The sequence below is a fragment of the Sturnira hondurensis genome, unplaced genomic scaffold (genome assembly GCF_014824575.4).
Source record: "Sturnira hondurensis isolate 20B ecotype Veracruz unplaced genomic scaffold, ASM1482457v3 Scaffold0010128, whole genome shotgun sequence".
Lineage (NCBI taxonomy): Eukaryota > Metazoa > Chordata > Mammalia > Chiroptera > Phyllostomidae > Sturnira > Sturnira hondurensis.
Window position 1 is genome coordinate 17,349,917 of NW_028082759.1, and position 19,116 is coordinate 17,369,032.

The 19,116-nt window shown below is 44.5% G+C and overlaps 1 protein-coding gene across 2 annotated transcripts in view; it reads right to left on the minus strand.

Annotated features, from left to right (window-relative positions):
* The window catches only part of SCOC (short coiled-coil protein), a 29,233-nt gene extending 10,339 nt beyond the window's left edge, over positions 1 to 18,894 (minus strand). The window contains exon 1 of one of the 2 annotated variants that reach the window (XM_037058490.1): positions 18,788 to 18,894. In XM_037058490.1, the coding sequence (XP_036914385.1) occupies positions 18,788 to 18,857 (70 nt within the window). In that variant the 5' untranslated portion in view covers positions 18,858 to 18,894. The remainder of the gene's footprint in view (positions 1 to 18,787) is intronic. The other variant, XM_037058488.1, reaches the window with a different exon arrangement.
* Positions 18,895 to 19,116: the final 222 nt, after the last annotated feature.

Genomic DNA, 19,116 nt, shown 5'->3' on the forward strand with positions numbered 1-19,116 from the left:
TTTCCAAATTGAAATGAAACCACCGACCAAAGAAGATGGGTCAGAGCTTGCAGCCTCAACCTAAGCAACTCAAGTTTCAAAATGCTTCATGGGACTGAAACAAGGCCCCGGGGCTTATAGTGTTAGAGTCAAAATATCCAGGCTCCAATCCACAGTGACTCAGCTTATGAAGAACCATGAAAATCTCAATTCACACGAAAATGACAATCAACAGATACCAACACCAAGATGGCACAAATGTTGAAATTATCTGGAAAAGATTTTAGGCAGCTATTAAAAATACTTGAACAAGTGATCACACAAAAAAAATCCTGAAACAGAATTTATAATTGAAAGTATAAGCAACATAATAGAAGCTATAAAGAAGAACCAAATGGGAATTTTATGTCTGAAAAATAAAACCATCTGCAAAGACTCGATGGCAAGATGGAAATGAAAGAAGGAAAAGCGAATTTGAAGAGGCCTCAGTAGAAATCAATCTGAGCAACAGAGAGAAAAGTCATTGGGAAAAACACACCCAAAACCTCAGGAATGAGAGAAAACAACAACAACAAAAATCTGGCATTTACGTCATCAGAGTCCAGAAAGAAAAAGAATTATGGTACTGAAATACAGGGGCTGGCAAAGGTAGGTTTACAGTAGTGAACACGCAAAAACAGTTTTATTCTTTTGCATTAATAAAGCTGTTATTATAAACTGCATGTCTTTTTCCACACAAATAACTGTAAACCTACTTTTGAAGGAATTGTGGTTCTCCAAGTTTGAGAAAATACAGTTTTTCCCCAAACTGTATTTGAGAGGAGAGGAGCTGATTAAGAAAATGATGTCTAAAAGGCTCTGGGGATCAGGCCTAATGAAGAAGACGTTGGAGAAACACGGATCTAGACCCTGAGCACCAACATCACGAACGTGAGGAAGAGAACCCCCAGACAGCGTTTACTTTCTCCTGAAAGGAGACGAATGCACCACCATCTATGAAATGGTCAGGAACAAGGAGAAGGAAGAGAAGGGGGAGAGGAAGGAGAGAAAGGAGAAGGAGAGGAAGAAGGAAGAAGAAAAGAAAGAAAGATGAAAGAACACTGCAACCTGGGTTGAAATTCAGCACAAAACAGAGGGCAGACATAGGGCGCATCTACCTCCTGCATCAAATTGGTGAAATCTGGCTCTGAAACAAAACAGCCACAAGACAAAAACAACAACAACAAACCAAAACCCTTTTCTTTGACAAAAAGGAAATAATTTGCACCGGGGGAAAAAGAATGGAAAGAAACCTGTAGGTAAAAAAGACACTTTTAAAAATACATATTTTTCAAAAACAGACAAAAATCGTATGGTTTGTGTTGGATGCACCCTGGATGAAAAACAAAAACATTTAAGGATGCAAGAAAATTATTGCTATAAAGGAGAATGTGGTTCTTTTGGAGCATTTACCTTGTTAAAAATCCTAAAGCCAAACCTAAGTCTTGCCAGATAATTTAAACTTTAAAGGAAGTCTAAGAGAAACTGTCTAAAATAGATAACATAGAAAAGATAATGATAAAGTTAGAGAGAGGTATAACATTCAAGAGCCATTGCAAATTGGATAAAATACTGTTGCTGATAATTAAGATCTATTCTTGAAATAACAAAAATGTTACAAAAAAAAAAAAACCAGTACACTCAAGTAAATATGAAAAGGGAGTTGAAATTTTGGCAAACTCGTCATGAAGTCAACATTTACTAAGCTGTCTATTTATTTTATACAGCATTCCATATTTGCATTAGATTTTTCAATAAAAACTGGCTTAAAAATTGGCAACAAAGTTTTGTTCTTTTGACTAAAGAAGACATGCAAGCACAAAGAGAAACCACTGAAATTACATGGAAATATTGGATTATGATGAACGTTCATGGTATCTGGACTCTGCTTGTATTTAGGTGGTGTAATATCATACACCATCTAAATAAGAGCAGAAAATTTAAATATTTTTCATAGAGAATGGGAAGCTCCAAACCAAAAACTGTTGTTCCAAAGCAGTGAATTACCCGAGGAAGAAATGATAAAGAACAAAATTGAGAACTTCCGGATCACGCTGATCTTCCAGGCTGACACACTCTCATCATACACAAAAACTTCCAGCTTGTCTGAAGTAATTAGAGGCTTCTAAACACACTGTGGATATTTTAAAGTGAAATATACGACATGGAGGCGTTTTGATAACTTTCAAGTGCAACCAGGTGTGTTCCCTGATCCTTTAAAGCTCATTAATTTGCAAAATGTGTTTCATCTCATTTCTAAATTAAGAACTCATATTTTCCTTTTATTTTTTTCCCTTGAAAGGTTATTGAATTCACTGGAGAATGAATGCTGCCCTGAATTGGTGAGTAAAGGATGTACTGTACTTGCCGGAACTTGATTTCCAAACTAGACTTCATCTTATGGCGTAGTGTTATCTGGCGAATTAGGTTGTTTGTGTGTACTTTTTTTTAAGGTTGTAATTTCCTGGTAATAGTCAATAGGTGGCTAATTGGATCAGAGTCTTTCTCATTCTTATTCCTGTTCAATAGATAAAAAGAGACTAGTACTTTTAGAGCTTCTCAAATGGGAATTCGGAAGGACAGTAGGGTCTCCCTGAACTCAAGCTTTGAACTTTGTGACAAAAATGAAAATAACTAGGGATGGTTATGCAGTCTTCATGCCTATTTCTCTCTGCACGAGGCCTCGTCTCATCAGCATTTCCCAAAGGGTGTACCCCCGATTGTGAAAGGGGAGCTTTGAAGAGTAGCTGCAATGGTCACGTGTCTTACTGTAATCAAGAAATATGAGTGCAGCTAACTCTCACTTTGCAGATGCTGTTGCCTAGAACAAAGCCAAGTTCAAAATGATGTTAATTAAGTGGTTGATTTAATGTGGCAAAAACTTCAACGTTGGTATGCGAATGGCTGGTCTGGGAAACTCGGATCTGTCCAAAGCGCAGTAGGCACTGGTTTGAAAAGATGAAACCTGGCTTCCAGCTCGGTCTCAATATGTATTTGTTCACTCAAGTCTCCACATGTTTGCCAGTTAGAAATTATATTTTAGTGTTTTTTATAGCTACATAGTGCAGAGTATCCGGATATTTAAAATTGGCCACAAGCCTGCAGGGGATGAATTGCTTTGCTATAGACCCTCATCTCCTCAAATGAGGGGTTGGACTAGAGGTAATTACGCTTCTCTAATAGTGTGTAAAGTAACACTGAGGAAACCATCAAATGACGATACTAATGAGTTATAGTCGGTGGTTCCCATGTTTAAGCACAAACCTTTGATGCTTTGCTTGTGTTTCAACCTTGGTATCCTTAGCAACGTCCCTGCCATGGGTTCTGCCAGCCCTCCTGAGTGACTCATCTCTAAGCCACTCCATTCCAGGTTTTGTGGCTGTGGTTTTCTGTGCTTCTCTACATAGGAATGCACCATGATCGATCATTTCAGCTCAGTGCCTGACCCACTAAGTTGTTCTAAAACTTAGTTGTTCTGCTTTAAAGTCAAGACTAATCACTGGGGGTTCTGTTTTACTAAGACACAGATTTTCCAAAGAGCTTAGGAATCAGAGGTACAGTGATAACTAATGTCCTGTAAAAGATTGCACAGGAGTTGCTAGCACACAAGCAAGTCCTCATAGCTTCAACACACAAGCATAATCCTCATAGTTTTCTGTTTCCCTGGTAACCGCTTGCACTAAAAATAATCAACTTGGGAGTTTCTGTGTCAGGCTGTGTCAGGATCTGGGATTTTGTACTACTTACTAGCTAACGAGTTAGCCTACTAGGATTGGACGGATGTCGGATGAGGGTAGATATGAGATGCCTGGCCAGCGTCCTAGGACTTTTACTCCCTGCTCACCAGTGAGCTTTGTGTGGGTTTGCTTCTGTTGCCCTTGCCCCCCAAGTCCCTCAGTGGAGGGCCAGCTGCCCCGGGCAGATGCCTGCACGTGCAGTGGGTTATGGAACCAGAGAGGAACAACGCTGAGTGCAGGGATTCCATTGCTTTTACTGCAAGTGAAAGCAAGTTCAGTCTTCAGTGGGAGGGCGGCAGGGCAGCAGGGAGGCATTACCACCTCATCCTTTGGAGCTGCTCTGTGCAAACACACCCTGGGAAACCGCCTAGGTAAAGTCCAGGCTGGGCCGCGTGCCCTTGGCAAACCAGCAAAAACAGCCAGTGACACCCAGGGCAGACTGCCTCGCCTCTCCCCAAAGCCTCTAACCTGAATAACCTCCAGTTTTGTGAGAAATGCCTATTTTTCTTCCTCTGCACTTCCACAATTATCTGAAGGGAAATGCCACTGATTTCTCACAAAGTGTCGGTGCGATGCCTACAAGGCAGAAAAAGAAGAGAACCACCCCAGCTGGGGACGGGAGAGCATCAGAAGTCGGTGGCACAACAACAGTTGTGTTTTTAACATAAATCAAGCCCTTGTTGTAGGACTCCCCCCCGCCCTTTCTTTTCCACCACCTCACCAAACTTCGCAACAATCAGAAAGAAGGACAAGCCTATGGACAGTTAGCAACGCACATCCCAGCAGGAGCGGACCGAGGCCCCCCAGCTGGAAGCAGAGGGGTGGCCAGGCTCCCTGTCTAATTCTCTAGTGATGCAGGGGAGGCCTCACTCCCCCTTTGGGGACCGGGGCTTGGCCTGGGTCCTACTGGGAGCAGCCTGTGCCCTAAGGGCTGATGACAACCAGTTCAATCAGTTCTAGCCCCACAAAAGCTGTGGAAGCAACAGCTCCTGAAGCTATGGAAAGAGCCCAGAACTTTTTGCTACTCCAGAGATCAAAATAAATATTTTTTATGTGCTTCATGAAGCAAATTACAAGAAAACATCAAGTGGAGTTTGTTTGGGGAGAAGTCAGTGATAGCCTTCGGGGTGTTCTGCAATCCCTCCTTCTCATCCATACAAGTTTCCCCCAGACAGCTCCCCGTGGGTCCGTATGTCGCAGGACATTAGTTTTACTCAGAGTTTTGCTCCTCTCCTCCGAGAGTTTTATGTTAAAGTAAAATGTAAATTTTTTATTTCTAACAAGCATCATTGGCCACAACCCTATTCAGTTTGAACGTTTTCCTGCAAGCATCTCTGTGGCTGTGGTTCTGGATTTGACTTAAAAGGCGCACAGTCTCCTGTTAACATCACCTCAGAGAAGTGTCATCATCCTTAAGTGCCCCTGGCCCGGCTCTGCTGCGGGTGACTACCTACAGGAACGGGAGTTCAGGGCTTGGTCTCATGTCTGGTGGGAGAATGAAATAGGAGGACCTGATGGAAAGTTGCCCTGCGCCGTGGTCTGTGAGCACTAGTCCTACTTGAGCAGAGACCTCCTATCCCTCCTTCCTTCAGCTCCTTGGGGCACCACCAGTTAGTTCATCTTCATGAACTCAGCCTCATTGCCAAGTACACGGGTGCCCACAAATACTAGTTGAATGGATGAAGGAATGTTCTTCTCGGGTGCCTTACTCTTTCTATCCCATAAAAAGCTGATGTGCCTCAGTTACTTTAGAGGATGCCACTGGGTCTCCACGCTGTCTCTTCACCCCAGAACTCACACCACTTCCTGTCAGATTGTCTTGTGGTCCCTCACCGCATCCCAGTGAGAAGTTATTTATCTCATGGCTCAAGTCATGGCTCTTCACCCTGAAGAGAACATTAGACACACATGGAACATCACCTGGAGTGACAGATGATGTCCCCTCATCATCACACATGTCTGACAACTGTCCAGATATTTGGAATAAACTAAAACACACCGTGAATGCCATTTAAGGGCACAGATGGGGAACTGTTACTGACTTGGTCGCGTTTGTGTTCTCTTTGAGATGGTGCACTGCTGACCTCTAGTGGCGAAATTCATTCAAAATAAGTTTTCTGTAATAATAATGTGGGAAGGAAGACGAATCCTAACTTGAGTGTGGATTTTGAGGGGCACGTGAAAATACCATCATTAAGATTAGGGACGTTGGTCAAAACTTCCTACTGCCTCTTGCAGCTTTACTATGCATGCCAAAGGTGTCCTAGAGAAATAAAGGGGGGAAAATGGCAGTTCTGGTTACAAGGCACAGCGGGAGGGAGCCAGGAGGTTAGCCCGACGTGGTAAACGCCGCCCTTCAGCACAGTCCATCTGACTCTTCGAATTTCGCTTTTATTTTGAAACAATCTCGACTCCCAGAAATTTACAAACATGCCAAGAAGGATTCTTTGTTTTCCTGAGTAACTGATGAGTTAGTTGCCAAACCAATGCCCTGTCCCCCCTGGACACGTCAACCCGTATTTCCTACAAAGAAGGACCTTCTCCTTCACAATCACAAGACAACCGACAACACGAGGAAAATGACATTCATGCAGTAATATAACCTAATCTTTAAGGTGCACTGAAGTTTCACCAGTTTCCTTGAACAATGCTCGTTGTAGCAAAAAGCCCCTGGTTCAGAATGTGCCTTGCGTTTACTTGTCCTGTGGCTTTGGCCCCCTTCGATACAAAACCATCCCTCACTCCTTAGTTGACTTTCATGCCATGAATGCTTTTAAAGATTGCAGAGTAGTTATTGTTCATGATTCTTTTTTTTAAATATTTTTTTATTTGTTTATTTATCTTTAGAGGGAAGGAGAGAGGGAGAGAAACATCAATGTATGGTTGCTTTTTGTGCATCCCCTGCTGGGAGTTGGCCTGCAGGGAACCGACCTGCAACCCTGGCATGTGCCCTGACTGGGAATCGAACCGCGATCGTCTGGTTCGAAGGCCCGCGCTCAATCCACTGAGCTACGCCAGCCAGGGCTTGTTCATGATTCTTAATAGCAGTAAGTTGGCAAAAATATCACGGGAGTGATGCTGTGTGCCCCTCCTTGCGCCCTGTCAGTAGTACACAATCTCTCTCTGCTCACTAGTGAGGTTAACTTTGATGACTCGACTGTGGTGGTGCCTCACCCCTTCTGCTGTTAATAATTAGCAAGTACTTGAGGCGGGGGGGAGATACTTCAAGACATATGTAAATATTTCCTTTCAGTGCTACCTAAGGAAAAAGCATACTCCAGGAACAGGTAACAAAACAAATGCTAGTCTTAGCAGCAATATTTGTAGGTGAAAACTTAGTGAGACTTTGCAGCAGTGATTTTAACTATCCAGTAACATGCAATCTGCAAATGCTTGAACCTGAGCCAAACACTCCCTTTCCATGTACTTAAAATAATAAAACTAACACCTTTTAAAAATGTTACCCAACAAGGAAGATGGACTGTGCTAAAGGGTGGCCTCCCTCTGTGCCTTGTGCATCCTGTAACTAAATCGCCACTTTCCTCATTTTATTTTTCCAAGACACCTTTTTGCATGAATCACTAAAGCTGCAAGAAGCAGTAGGGAGTTTTGATAGATGTCCCTAATGTTAATTGATGGTATTTTCACATGCCCCTGGAAATCCGCACTCACAGTAGCATTCACATCTTACTTCCACATATTAGAAAACTAGTGTTCATCTTATTTTTAGGAAAAAAGTGATTGTATAAATATAACATGAAAACGTAATAACCTGGGATTCACTCACACAAATAAGTAAAGTTTTCCAAGTCCTCTTACCATCCTAGACCCTATACATAAAGCACTTCCACATGGCTGTAATCACATCAGAGAGACAATTTTTTGTCCTGCCTTTGTGAACTGAGCACACTCCGATCCCATCGGAGAGCTTCTGGGGCTCTTCTACCCTGTGGTTCTATGATTACATTTTGAAACACTGACCCCATGATGTGGCCAGGGGACCACATTTCACTACCCAATACCTGCAGCGTGGGCCCCTTACTGCTGCTCGCTAGTCAGCATGATACAGAGATGCTGTCTGACTAGTCACTCCTGTCCTCCTGTCCTGAGGCCTCATCATTCAACAGCAGCTCTGAAGTCGACCTGGGTTGGAATTCCAGCTTTGCTTTACACAGACGAATCTTTCTCGAGCCCGTTTTCAATCTGAGAAACAGGGATGATATTTACCACACGGTGTTTGTGAGGATGAAGTGAGGTCTCGAATGTGACATTCTTAGCACTGCTCCTGATGTGTAATAAGTTCTTGATACATGTTACTACCATTGTTCATCTAAGAGAAGCATGACTAGCTAGTAAAATTGGGCTTATTCCTAATATTTGTGTGACTCTCTTAGTTTTGTGATGAGTGAGGGGTTATTTTTTTACGTAGTATCAAGTATGTGAAGAGTTAAGTAGGAATTCTAAAGAAACCTACTGATTTCTAATCACATCCGAGTTGAGGACACATAGGAGCACTGGAGTGAAGGCTGATCGATCATAGCTCTCCGACACCTGCTTTAGTTTTTCTGCCTTCCGAAAAAAAAAAAAGTTAAAAAAACCCAAACCTTTGAAGAGGTAAGTGTTTGGAACATGAAGGGAGAATTAGACACACAGTGTGCTCGTTAAAAATGGTCCGTTGGCTGTGACTTCACTTTTAAAAAGTGATCAGTTACCTCTGAAGTTGCCGAATTCCTTTCACTGTCACATGTTCACATATTTTGGAAAAAATGGTAATGTCCCAACTTAAAAAGTGAGCCAATGAAAATCATTCCTTAAGAGATTCCTTGAAAGGTAGGCTCTCCTTGGGCCATCACTGAATAGTTTGCAGAAAGGCACTGGCCAAGCAACATAGTGTTTAGGGGCCAACTGCCACTGCCAAGTGTGACTGACCCCTCCGATTATGCATCCATTGCATCTTACGAACAGAAATGTTGTCCTCCTACTGTTTTAAAGCAGAAGGGATAGGAATCCACTGTGTTGGTTGAGCCATAGTTAATACCATGAAGCTCAAGCTGTTTAAAATTCTAAAATAAAAAAGGGTAAGAAACATCATTGAAGACTATCTTCTAAATACGTTTATAAAAGAAGCTTTCAATAGTGATGGTGACCTTAGGAAAACCCACTGACCTTGCCACCAGGAGTGGAAATGAAAGCAAAATATCACGAGTGGACAGATAATAAAGGTCTTTTGTCCACCGGGAAAAGGCAGTGAAGATCCTGAGGGGTGGGAGGGGTGTGTTGGAAGACGCAGGCTTTCTCAGACAGCCTTCACCAGCGTCGTGCCACCGGCAATGAGAGAGCTGCACATGCGCACAGCCCAGCTCTGAGAGCCAAAGTCGTTCAGCTGACAAGGGGCAGTCATGTGCGTGAGGAGAAATGAGGGAACAGTGACTACATGGGGAAGAAGGCCGGTAAGGGCTGCGGAGAGGCAGCTGTTGGCTGTGTGCATCCCTGGGAGGCCGGTGGAGGGACGATCCAGGTGAGCGAACAGAAAGGCAGCAAGGGGACACTGTTCTCCCAGACCATTCATGTGGGCCACCTCCGAGTCCCTTCCATTCCAACACTGGGGACTGAAAGTCAACACGAAAGCATCTTTGAAAGCAAAACGTGTCTTCGGGAGCAGCGGCTGCAGAACTGTGCTTCTGGGACCGGAGCACGTGTGTCTAGTCGGGTCACTCGTAGCTTTGGCATTTTTATCCCTGGGGTTGGGAGGCCCAGCAGAGGCCAGCTCACCCGTGTGTCCTGTTCTTTCAGAGTTCTCCTTCCCCTCGCTCCCCTCTGGGTTCTCTTCAAGGGCTGGGAGAACAGGGCTTCTCAAGGGACCCCAGGGGCATCTGCGGGACCCAGGCTCCAGCCTTCAGATTCTGAGCAAGTCAGGTAGACAGAAGGCCTGAGAGGGGACGTGTGTCCAGAGCTGACCCAGCCCAGCTGGGGCCTTTGTAAAGTGAAGGTCTCTGTGTTGGAAGGTAACCACCGGGCCCAGCTTCTCAACAGGAAGAGGACCCGAGAGAGGTCAGCGTCTCCTTAGCTCTTGAGCGCAGGTAATAAAAGTTCACCCCTGATTTTTGGAGGTGTCTTCTGGGGTTTTTCTCTAAAAAAAATAAACTAGCACATTTATGAAGATCTCATATACAGTTGACACAAAACATCCTCACTCTCATTTGGGGGGGATAATCTAACAAAGAAGAAAAAGTGACTGCTGGTTGGTTTATCCTTTAAAGGAAGAGTCAAAATGTTAATACTTATCCTTCTAGGAGAACATTGGAGAACACTCTCGATGGCTGAAAACTTTTGGATACTGCCCTAACACTATTTCTTAAGCTTGTTTATTAAAACTGGGTTTTGCATTGGGCTAGATCATTTATTTCAGTTGGATTTAAGTGGATTTCCTCTGATTGAAAGTGTTTTTACAGAAAGAGCATTTACAGTTTCTAGCAACACATCAGTGACCCCAGAGCCATCCCACTCTCAGGAGGAGCTGCTGAGAGGCAGGGCCAGTCCTTTCTCTTACTGAACCTCTTACTCGAAGTCTCTAAGGCATTTTGCCAGACCAGAGGAGGTGCCCTAATGCCACTGTCCATGTTATCTTCAGCTCACAAGGACAGGTGTTTCACTCGGCCAGTGTGACGTGGATCCCAAATGTCAATTAAGATCTGCTGAAACTTCTTGCCATTGCTGGTGCAATGAATGTACTATGCTCAATTTCACTAAAAAAAAAAAAAAGGAAAGGAAAAAAAGCCAACCTTACTTGAGATGATCTTTTTGACATCCAGAAGGATGTTTGAATAATCTTTTAAATTAACACTCGTGCCCGGATCTCTTTGGAGGGTGCACACTGACATGACGCAGAAAGCTCCTCACTGTTCCTGAGCGGCCCACGCGGCAGACACTCGCTCCAGCCTTGTGTACTCATCCTTTTGTGATACCTGCGCCCTGGGGCTCTCATCGGCATAGTACCTTCCCAAGTGGTCCTGTGTAACCTGGCAAAGCCATTCGGCAGACGCTGGGGAGCTTGGTGCCGGCTGCAAACACGGCTCCATTTAGCGCCAGAAAAGGAAGGCCGCTCCGTTTTCAGGGAGCAGACTCCGGCCAGGGCTCACTGTGTCTCCCAGCCGGGGAGCCCGAGTCTATTTCCTTCTTTAGCCCGTATATAACGGTGAGATGAAAAGGAATACAGACCCTCGATACCTTTCACTTGGAGTGCTAACGAATGCAGGGCCGCGTGTCTGATCTTCTGCTCGGCCCAGGGGGTGGCAGATGGCCTCCTGAAAGCTTTTCAAAACCCGGCTGCTTTCAGCAGGGCATGAGGCGGGCATTGTTGGAGTCTCCATGTAGTGGGAGGAAGCCGGGCCAAATACGAGCGCACAACAACTGCGCCACTTCTCTGGGAAGCTCATTACAACCTTGCAAGGAGGGCTAATTGGCTGAGGCCAAAAGCAGATGCAGAGCCGCTTTGAATATGATTCAGGAGAGGTTTCGGAAGGCAGAGCCGGGGAGGACGCCGAAGCATAAAGGAGGGCAGCCCCGGGAAGAACATCCTCGGGGAAGAGGCGAGGGCCGGGATGAGAGGGAAAAGAGGGGCTGTGTTATTTTCATCGGAGCGGACCCACGCTCTCGATTAAAGACCCTCTCTCGGCGCATCCACCTCCCCCTTCTTCGCAAGCTTTCCTGTCGGGAGGACGCCAACAGGCAGAACTGGCTTACGGAGCAGCGTCCACAGGACGGTCACCGCTGTTACCGTGACAACCGAGGCGAACAACTCTCGGAGCCTTTAAAGAAACTTTCGTGTCAGCTCCTTGAAGTGGGCGGAGGAGAAACTAAAATAGACTGAACGAACAGGCCAGTTCAAGAAGTTTCCTTTATTGTTTCTTTTAACCTCCCAAACAATACGGAGATATATTCTTAGATCATTTTGCCACTGAGGCAACTCAGGCTTAGGGATGTTAAATAATTTGCTCAAAGTCTGTAACAGATTCGATTCAAGCATTTCTGACTCCAAAGTTCAAGCCCTTCCTGAGTCAATTCTTCAAATAGCCAGGGCCTGGCGCATAGGTAGTACGTGTTCAATACACGTTTTCCAGAAGCACAGCTAGACTGCATTTTGGGGTTGGGGAGACAGGAGAGAAACTCTAAAAAGTAGAAATAATATAAGAGAGCTGACGCTAGGAGTAAATTCTCAGCTTGGTCATGGCCTGCCTAACTGGCCCTCACCCCAATATACCTACAAACTCAGGCACAATTATTTGGAAAAAGTTGCATTGAGTGTCTATTAAGTGCTAGGTGCTAGAAGTTCAGACATTTTAAGACCTATCTCCATCCTATAGAAGCTCAGTCTGCTGGGTAGGAAACATATACATAAAGTACAATATGCTGCAAATAATGTGTGTAAAGATAAGCTTGTGGTTTTCAGGAAAGAGAAGGAAACTGGGAAAATCACAGGAGGCTGCCTGGAGGAGGTGATGCCTGAGTGAGTTCTCACAGGATGAGTAGGAATTAGCCAAGCAAGAGAAGGGTGAGTGGTATTAGTTCAGGCAAAGATGACAGCATGAACAAATGCAGAAGAATTAGATAGACAGCATGTGGATGGAACATGAAGTGTTTCCTACTGAGCCCAAACTGTGTGGTCGGAAATGACACTGAAAAGATCGGTTGAGCCAGGAAGAGGGAAACTGTAAATAAATGCCATGCTGAGTGCCTTGGATTTCGTCCACCAGGGGATGAGAGGCACTGATTGTTCTCTGCAAGGAGAGGGAAGGGTATGGTCAGTGTGGCGCTGAGATTTGAAAGGATAAGGATTGAGACAAGGAGAACAGTTGGGAAGTCGGTGCTGTGGTTTCTGTGGTGGATCTTGAGGGCTTCATCGGGGGAGGGGTGATAGGGTTCAAGATGGCCAGGTTTACTGGAGAAACATGTTCAAGGTCAACAGAAAATGGTGATTAATTGGAGAGTGAGAGATGAGAATAGGACAACGAGATATGAATCTCTAGCTTAAGTAACTGGCTGGATAAAGGGACCATTCATTAAAATTATGAATGAGGGGTAGGAGGTAAGGGTGGGGAAGATGAGTTTGTTTGGCACATGGAATATATCTAGGTGTCTAGCAGTTGATTTATGAATCAGATTCCAAAGAGAGATAAAGACAAGGGATCCAGATTCCAAAGCAGAAGTCTAAAAACAGTTTCTTCAGTCACATCTATCTTACAGATGTGGTTTGTTTGGACATTTGTGATACTATTTTTAAATTAGAATTAGTGAAAAACATGGAAAAATGAGGATTTGCACCCCCCAAAAAACCCCTGTAGTTCTAATGTCTCTCTTGGAAATTCAGCTTATCTGCATTTCCAGTTTTTTACAGCAACAGTCAGCTAGAAATGAGAAGCAACCCTGCGCCCTGAGCAGGGCACCAGCTCCACACCCCCACCCCCGTCCCCAGCCTCAGCCCTCACCGGACTGGGCCTCTGAGGGACAGTCAGCACCAGCTGCCATTGTACGGTAACGATCACTCTGTTGCCTTTCTTATAGTAGGTTTAAGAGGAAAGTAAGCTTTTCTCGTTCTCTTACCTCAGCCAAAAATAGAAAATGAAATCTAGTCAAAGTTGATTGTGTGTTCCAAGGAAAATGGTCCTGAGAAATGGGGAAGTTCTCCTGTATTTGATGTGCAAACAAAGCATATCTTTTGTTGAAGGAATTAAACTTGAGCCACCATTGTGAAATAAACTATATTAAAAGCAATTCCTGCATGATGTAAAAGGTGTGTGGTGACTTTCAGTTCGTTTGTAGCATCTTTAGTTTCTTTATCAATGTTTTCTAGTTTTTATTTTACAAACCTTTAATATTGTTCAAATGTTCATACTACCCAAAACAATTTACGGATTCAATGTATTCCATTGTCTATCACTATTCCAATGGCATGTTTTACAGAAAAAATGAAATAACCGTAAAATTCATATGACGCCACTAAAGACTCCAAAGAGCCAAAAGCATTTGGGTGCTTTGGCATGTTTTACAGAAAAAATGAAATAACCGTAAAATTCATATGACGCCACTAAAGACTCCAAAGAGCCAAAAGCATTTGGGTGCCAGGGGGGATGGCGTGGGGGCACTGGAACAAAGCTAGAGACGTCATATTATATTACAAACTACAGTCATTTAAAAGTATGGTACTGGCATAAAGACAATAGACACCAGTGAAACAGAATATGAGCCCAGAAATGAATCCATACACATCCGGTCAGCTGATCTTCAGTGAGGGCGCCAAGAACACTCAGTGGGGGAAGGGTAGTCTCCTCAATGAACAGTGTTGGGAAAACTGAGTAACCACATGCAAAAGGATGAAACTGAGCGCTTCTCTTACACCACATGCCAAAAAAATAAAAAGAACTAAAAATAAAAAAAACACCTCAAAATGGATTAAGGACTTAAATGAAAGGCCAGAAGCTGTAAAACTTCTAGAAGAAAGCATAAAGAAAAAGCTTCATGACATTGATGTTGGCAATCATTTCATGGCAATGAACCAGAAGGACAAGCAAAAAAAAGCAGAAATGGACAATTGAGACTACATCAAACTAAAAAGTTTTTGTGCAATGAAGGAAACAAGCAAGAGTGAATAGGCAGCCCACAAAATGGGGAAAGAATTTGTAAATCATAGATCTGGTTAAGGCGTAATTTCCAAAATACATAAGGAACACCTACAAGTCAATAATAAAAGCACTAAAAGCCTGATTAAAAATAGACAAAGGACTTGAACTTCATCAAGGAAGACATACACATAGCCAACAGTCCTGTGCAAAGATGCTCAATGTCACTACATGGTAGAGAAATGCAAATCAAGACCACAATGAGACATCACCTAACACCTGCTAGGGTGGCCGTCGAAGAAATGAAGACAGCGCGTGACGGTGAGGATGCGGAGAAATTGGAGCCCGTTTACACTATTGGTGGGAAGGTGAAATGGTGCAGTAACTATGGAAAACATTGTGGAGGTTCCTCAAGAGTTTCAAAAAAGAACTACCATAGGACCCAGCATTCCTACTCCTCGGTATTTATCCAAAAGAACTGAAATCGAGACCTTAAAGAGATATGAGCACTCTCATGTTCATTGCTGCACCATTCGTAACAGCTAAGATGTGCAAACATGTCCATGAACACGTGAATGGGTAAACAAAAATGTGGTCTATACACAGTGGAATATTACTAAGACTTAAAAAAGAAAGAAATTTTGCAATATGTCACAACAGGAACCTTGTAGACATTATACTGAGTGAAATAAGCCAGTCACAAATGTGTACGATTCCACTTATATTACGTGAGGTGTGAGGAGTCTGAAATAGATTCCTGGCCGCAAAGAGCAGAGAGATGGTTGTCGTCACTGATGGCAGGTTGTGGGGCCGGGGAAGGTACAGTGGCTAATCAATAGGCATAAAGCTTCAGGTGTGTAAAATGGATAAGTTCTAGAGATCTGATGTATAACATTGTGACTATAGTTAATAATACCCTATTATACACTTAAAATCTGTTTAGAGGGGAGAATCTCATGTTACACATTCTTACCCTATTGGAATAAAAAATTATCTAAAAAAATGATGCTTAATGAAAAAGCCAATAAACCGAAGAAAGAACAGACATTTCAATAGTCTATTTTGAAAACTGAATGAAATGAATGAGGAAACACCATTGCCTCTGTTCCACAAACACATCGCCTGGCCCGAAGGGAATTTGAATTCGCACCCTCTGTCCCTGACTCTCTGGCGCAAAGCACAGCAGTGACAATGGGACTTTAGGGAGCAGGTGACATCATCCAGAGAGTGTGTCTGGGGAGGGGAGAAAGTAGGCCAAGGGCAGAATCTTAGGGAAACATTTGAAGGAGGGGTTCCCCAAAGAGCCTGAGGATGGTGAGAGAGAGGTTCAAGGGGAGCCTGCTAGGGTGGCAGCACAGATGCCAGGGGAGCGGAAACTCGGGAAGGAAGGAGAGGTCAGCGCTCTCAGATGTCTGCTCCGAGACACGTGTCTTCCCCCAGAAGGGAAGCCAGCCCAGCTGCCGTGGGGCTTAGACCAGAGACTCCCAGACTGCCTTGGTTCACAGTGCCCTTCAGCCCGAGTAACTTTTTCACAATGCTCCGAAGCCCAGAAAAATATTAAAGAGTTCCTTGCCGTTTAGGTCCAAACACCTTAATATAAATAATTATTGATGTCCTTCAAACTCGGTAACCATTTGAAATCAATACTACACCTCAGCTGAAAGAAATTTCAGTTTTTTAATTTCATTCTGAAAAAACGCGGTTTACCTACTTAGGGAACGTATGTGCATGCCTCCTGAGCATTTCACAACTCCTCCCCTCTCCCCAAACTGACACGCCATTACCTGTTCCCCGCTGATTTTAAGGAAAACCCGCTTTTATCACAGTGACCACAGAAAACCCAGCCCTGAAAAATGTCAGTGAAAGAAAGGGGGCTCAGTGTGAGGTGGAGGACGACTTGTAGCCATTCCTTCCTGCAGGGTGTGACGGGGGTGGGGTCTGGGGGTTGGCCACGCTTCCCTGGGGCACCTTGGCCCCAAGTCTGGGACGTGTGGGGTTAAAGCTGCTCTAGAAACCAATCATTTAAAACCTTGTTTCTAAGGAGATATAGCATCTGAAATCCGTAGGACTAACCCACCCTGTTAGGGAGCTGAAGTGGTTTGTGACGGGAGTAACTGACTGCTGCCCCAGCCAGTTCTCCTGCCTGCAGACTGACAGGAAATAGAATCACGAAACAAATTAGATTGGAAGATAAACCAAAGTTAATGCCTTCAGTCCTCTTCCCAAACGAGCTTGTTCTCCGAGTTAGCAACTGTCTTCTCCTCTTTTCTCTTGCTGTGCTCTGAGTGCCAGAGTGTTAGGGGGTTGGGGTGGGGGCGGAGACCTGATGGGGTCCAAAGCAGCCACACTGGGGATCAGCGTCAGAGGGCTTGAGACCTGGCATCCATTCAGAAGTAGAAATGAACTTTCTTTATCTGACAGCCTCCATGTCACGCAGTTTCCAGTACAACACACAGGTAGCCAGTGTGCACCTTGGGCAAGTCACTGAGCCTCTCCAGACCTCCTTTCCATGCATATAGTAATATATAATATAGAACAAAAAGAAATGTAATAAATTGAGCTAAACTTTTCAATAATACTATACTCTTGCACAGGCTCTACTGCGTCTATTAAATAGGCTGCATTTACGTCCTAATAATTCATTTTCCTGTTTTTATTTATCAAAGATCGAGAACCTCTTATTAACAATGAAGAACCAGTGCTACCATATCAGATTGAGACAATTGTCTCCGAAAGCCAAAGCACGTGATGTTTCGGTGCACTGTCGTTACCAGTAAATGAGCAATTTCTATTTGACACCTTGGAGGACTGGAACGGCACCGGTCAGTGCTCCTCCCCCGCCTGACGCCAGTTACTGCGCTGGTTGGGCCCTCTGCGCCCTGCGCCCTGCGCCCTACGGGTCTTCGACTCCTCTCACCAGCGCTAGGAGAAGGCGAGTGCTAGGACCCTCCCTGCGCCACCACTGTCTCTGCCGAGCTGGGAGAAGCGCTTACCCCGTCCCAGTTTACTCAGCCTTTCTGCCCCCGCCTCAGACTCGGTTAGCAAGCGACTCGGAGCAGCGCCAGCAGTGGACTGAACGCCTGACTTCAAGTCCCCCGCCCTCCTCCAATGCTTTTGTCTGCTGCACCCAGAACTGGAGGAGGGAGTAGCTTCAGAATGGCTCGTCGCCCAGCCACACCATCGGTCCCGTTGGGGCCCAGTGCACGTTACAATCCAGAAAGAATTCACTCAGGTGAATTCGGAGCAAGCAAGCTCTCCCTGTGCACCGTGCCCGCCCACGGCAAGGGAGAGCTCCCCACAAACGCTCCTTGCTCAGCCCACCTCCCAGAAGCCCACAGGTTTCCCTCGGTCTTTGTTTTCTTCCTTCCCTGCCTTCTGTAGCTGTCATTTTCTGAACGTTCTTGGTGAGAGTACGCTAGAGCCGAGGTATCCCCTTGCTCCAACAGCCCCAGAACATTGTCTCTTTCCTTCCTTCCTAAGAGCTGAGAACGCTCTTCCTCGATTTCCAAAACTCCCAGCATGTTTCTGCAGTGCCAGGAGGGCAGGCTGAGCTCCGGCTGGCTGGAGGTTTGTGCTAATTGTCTGGCTTGACTTTGAAAGAGGCCTTTTGAATCTGAGCATTTAGGGAGAAAGTGGAGAAGCGTGGCTGTGTGAAAGAGCAATCGATGTTGAATATTCATGCTCCGCTCTCTGTTAATGAAAATCAGAAACCCCCATTGCTTAGCCACAGTCCTGGCTTCTTACTGGGGCTGTGCAGAAGGAACTGGATACAAACGATGCCAAACACACACGCATCGTGCACACACACCCAGGACGTGGGTGGGTGCTTATCGGTTTGAAGTGTTTCCAGTTGACAGTGTACAATTCAGCATTGTTAGTTTCTCCGGGGCAGTTATTCTTCCATCAGCATTTTGGAACTACCACACCCCCTTTTCCTGTTCTCATGGTGAATTTAGCAAACTTTGCCCTTGCTTAAAAACCAAACATTTTCTGAAACAATTCTCTAAGTGAGATGAAACATATTCTAGTTTATTTTTCAGAAATGATAAAAATTATTTTACAAAATAGAGAAGAAATTGACTCTCATTGAACAAAATATAATATCATAGGTTGTTTTAGGAACAACTTCAAAGTAATGTTTCCTGAGCTTTCAGGAAATAAACATTTTATATTTTTTATGTGTTGATTAATTTTTTTAAAGTACATGGACCACAACCATGGGAACCTTAAAAATAAGCACTTAATTTAAAAGGGAAAAAATAGCTCATAAATAACAACTTTCTCTCTGATTTTTGTAGCTATATTTTTTCAAGCTTTCTACCATGAGTATGTTTTACCATTATAATAAAAATTATCTTTTTGAAAAACTGCTGAGCAGCTGCTGCATTTTACGGAGTTCATCCAGCGCTCCCTCACCTGTGTCATCCGCAAGGGAAATGTTGGTGAAGGTGCTGTCCTCTGCGTCCTCCTTGCCGGACCCGTCCATCTTGTGCACTTGTCAGGTCCGTTGGTGAGAAAAATGAGGACAGAGGAAAAACGGCAGCTGCCCCATGTGACCGCCCTTGTTAAATCATTAATAAATGAGCGTCCGAGCAGGCGCCGTGTGATCCTTGCACCGGCCACCCTCTTCCTGCGTTCCGCCCGAGGAAGTCTTACCTGAGCGTTGTGGTGAGAGGTGAGAGGCCCAAGTGCAAGAGTCACCACCTGTGCCTGCAGCTGCTGAGTTGGCACTGGGGCTGCACTCT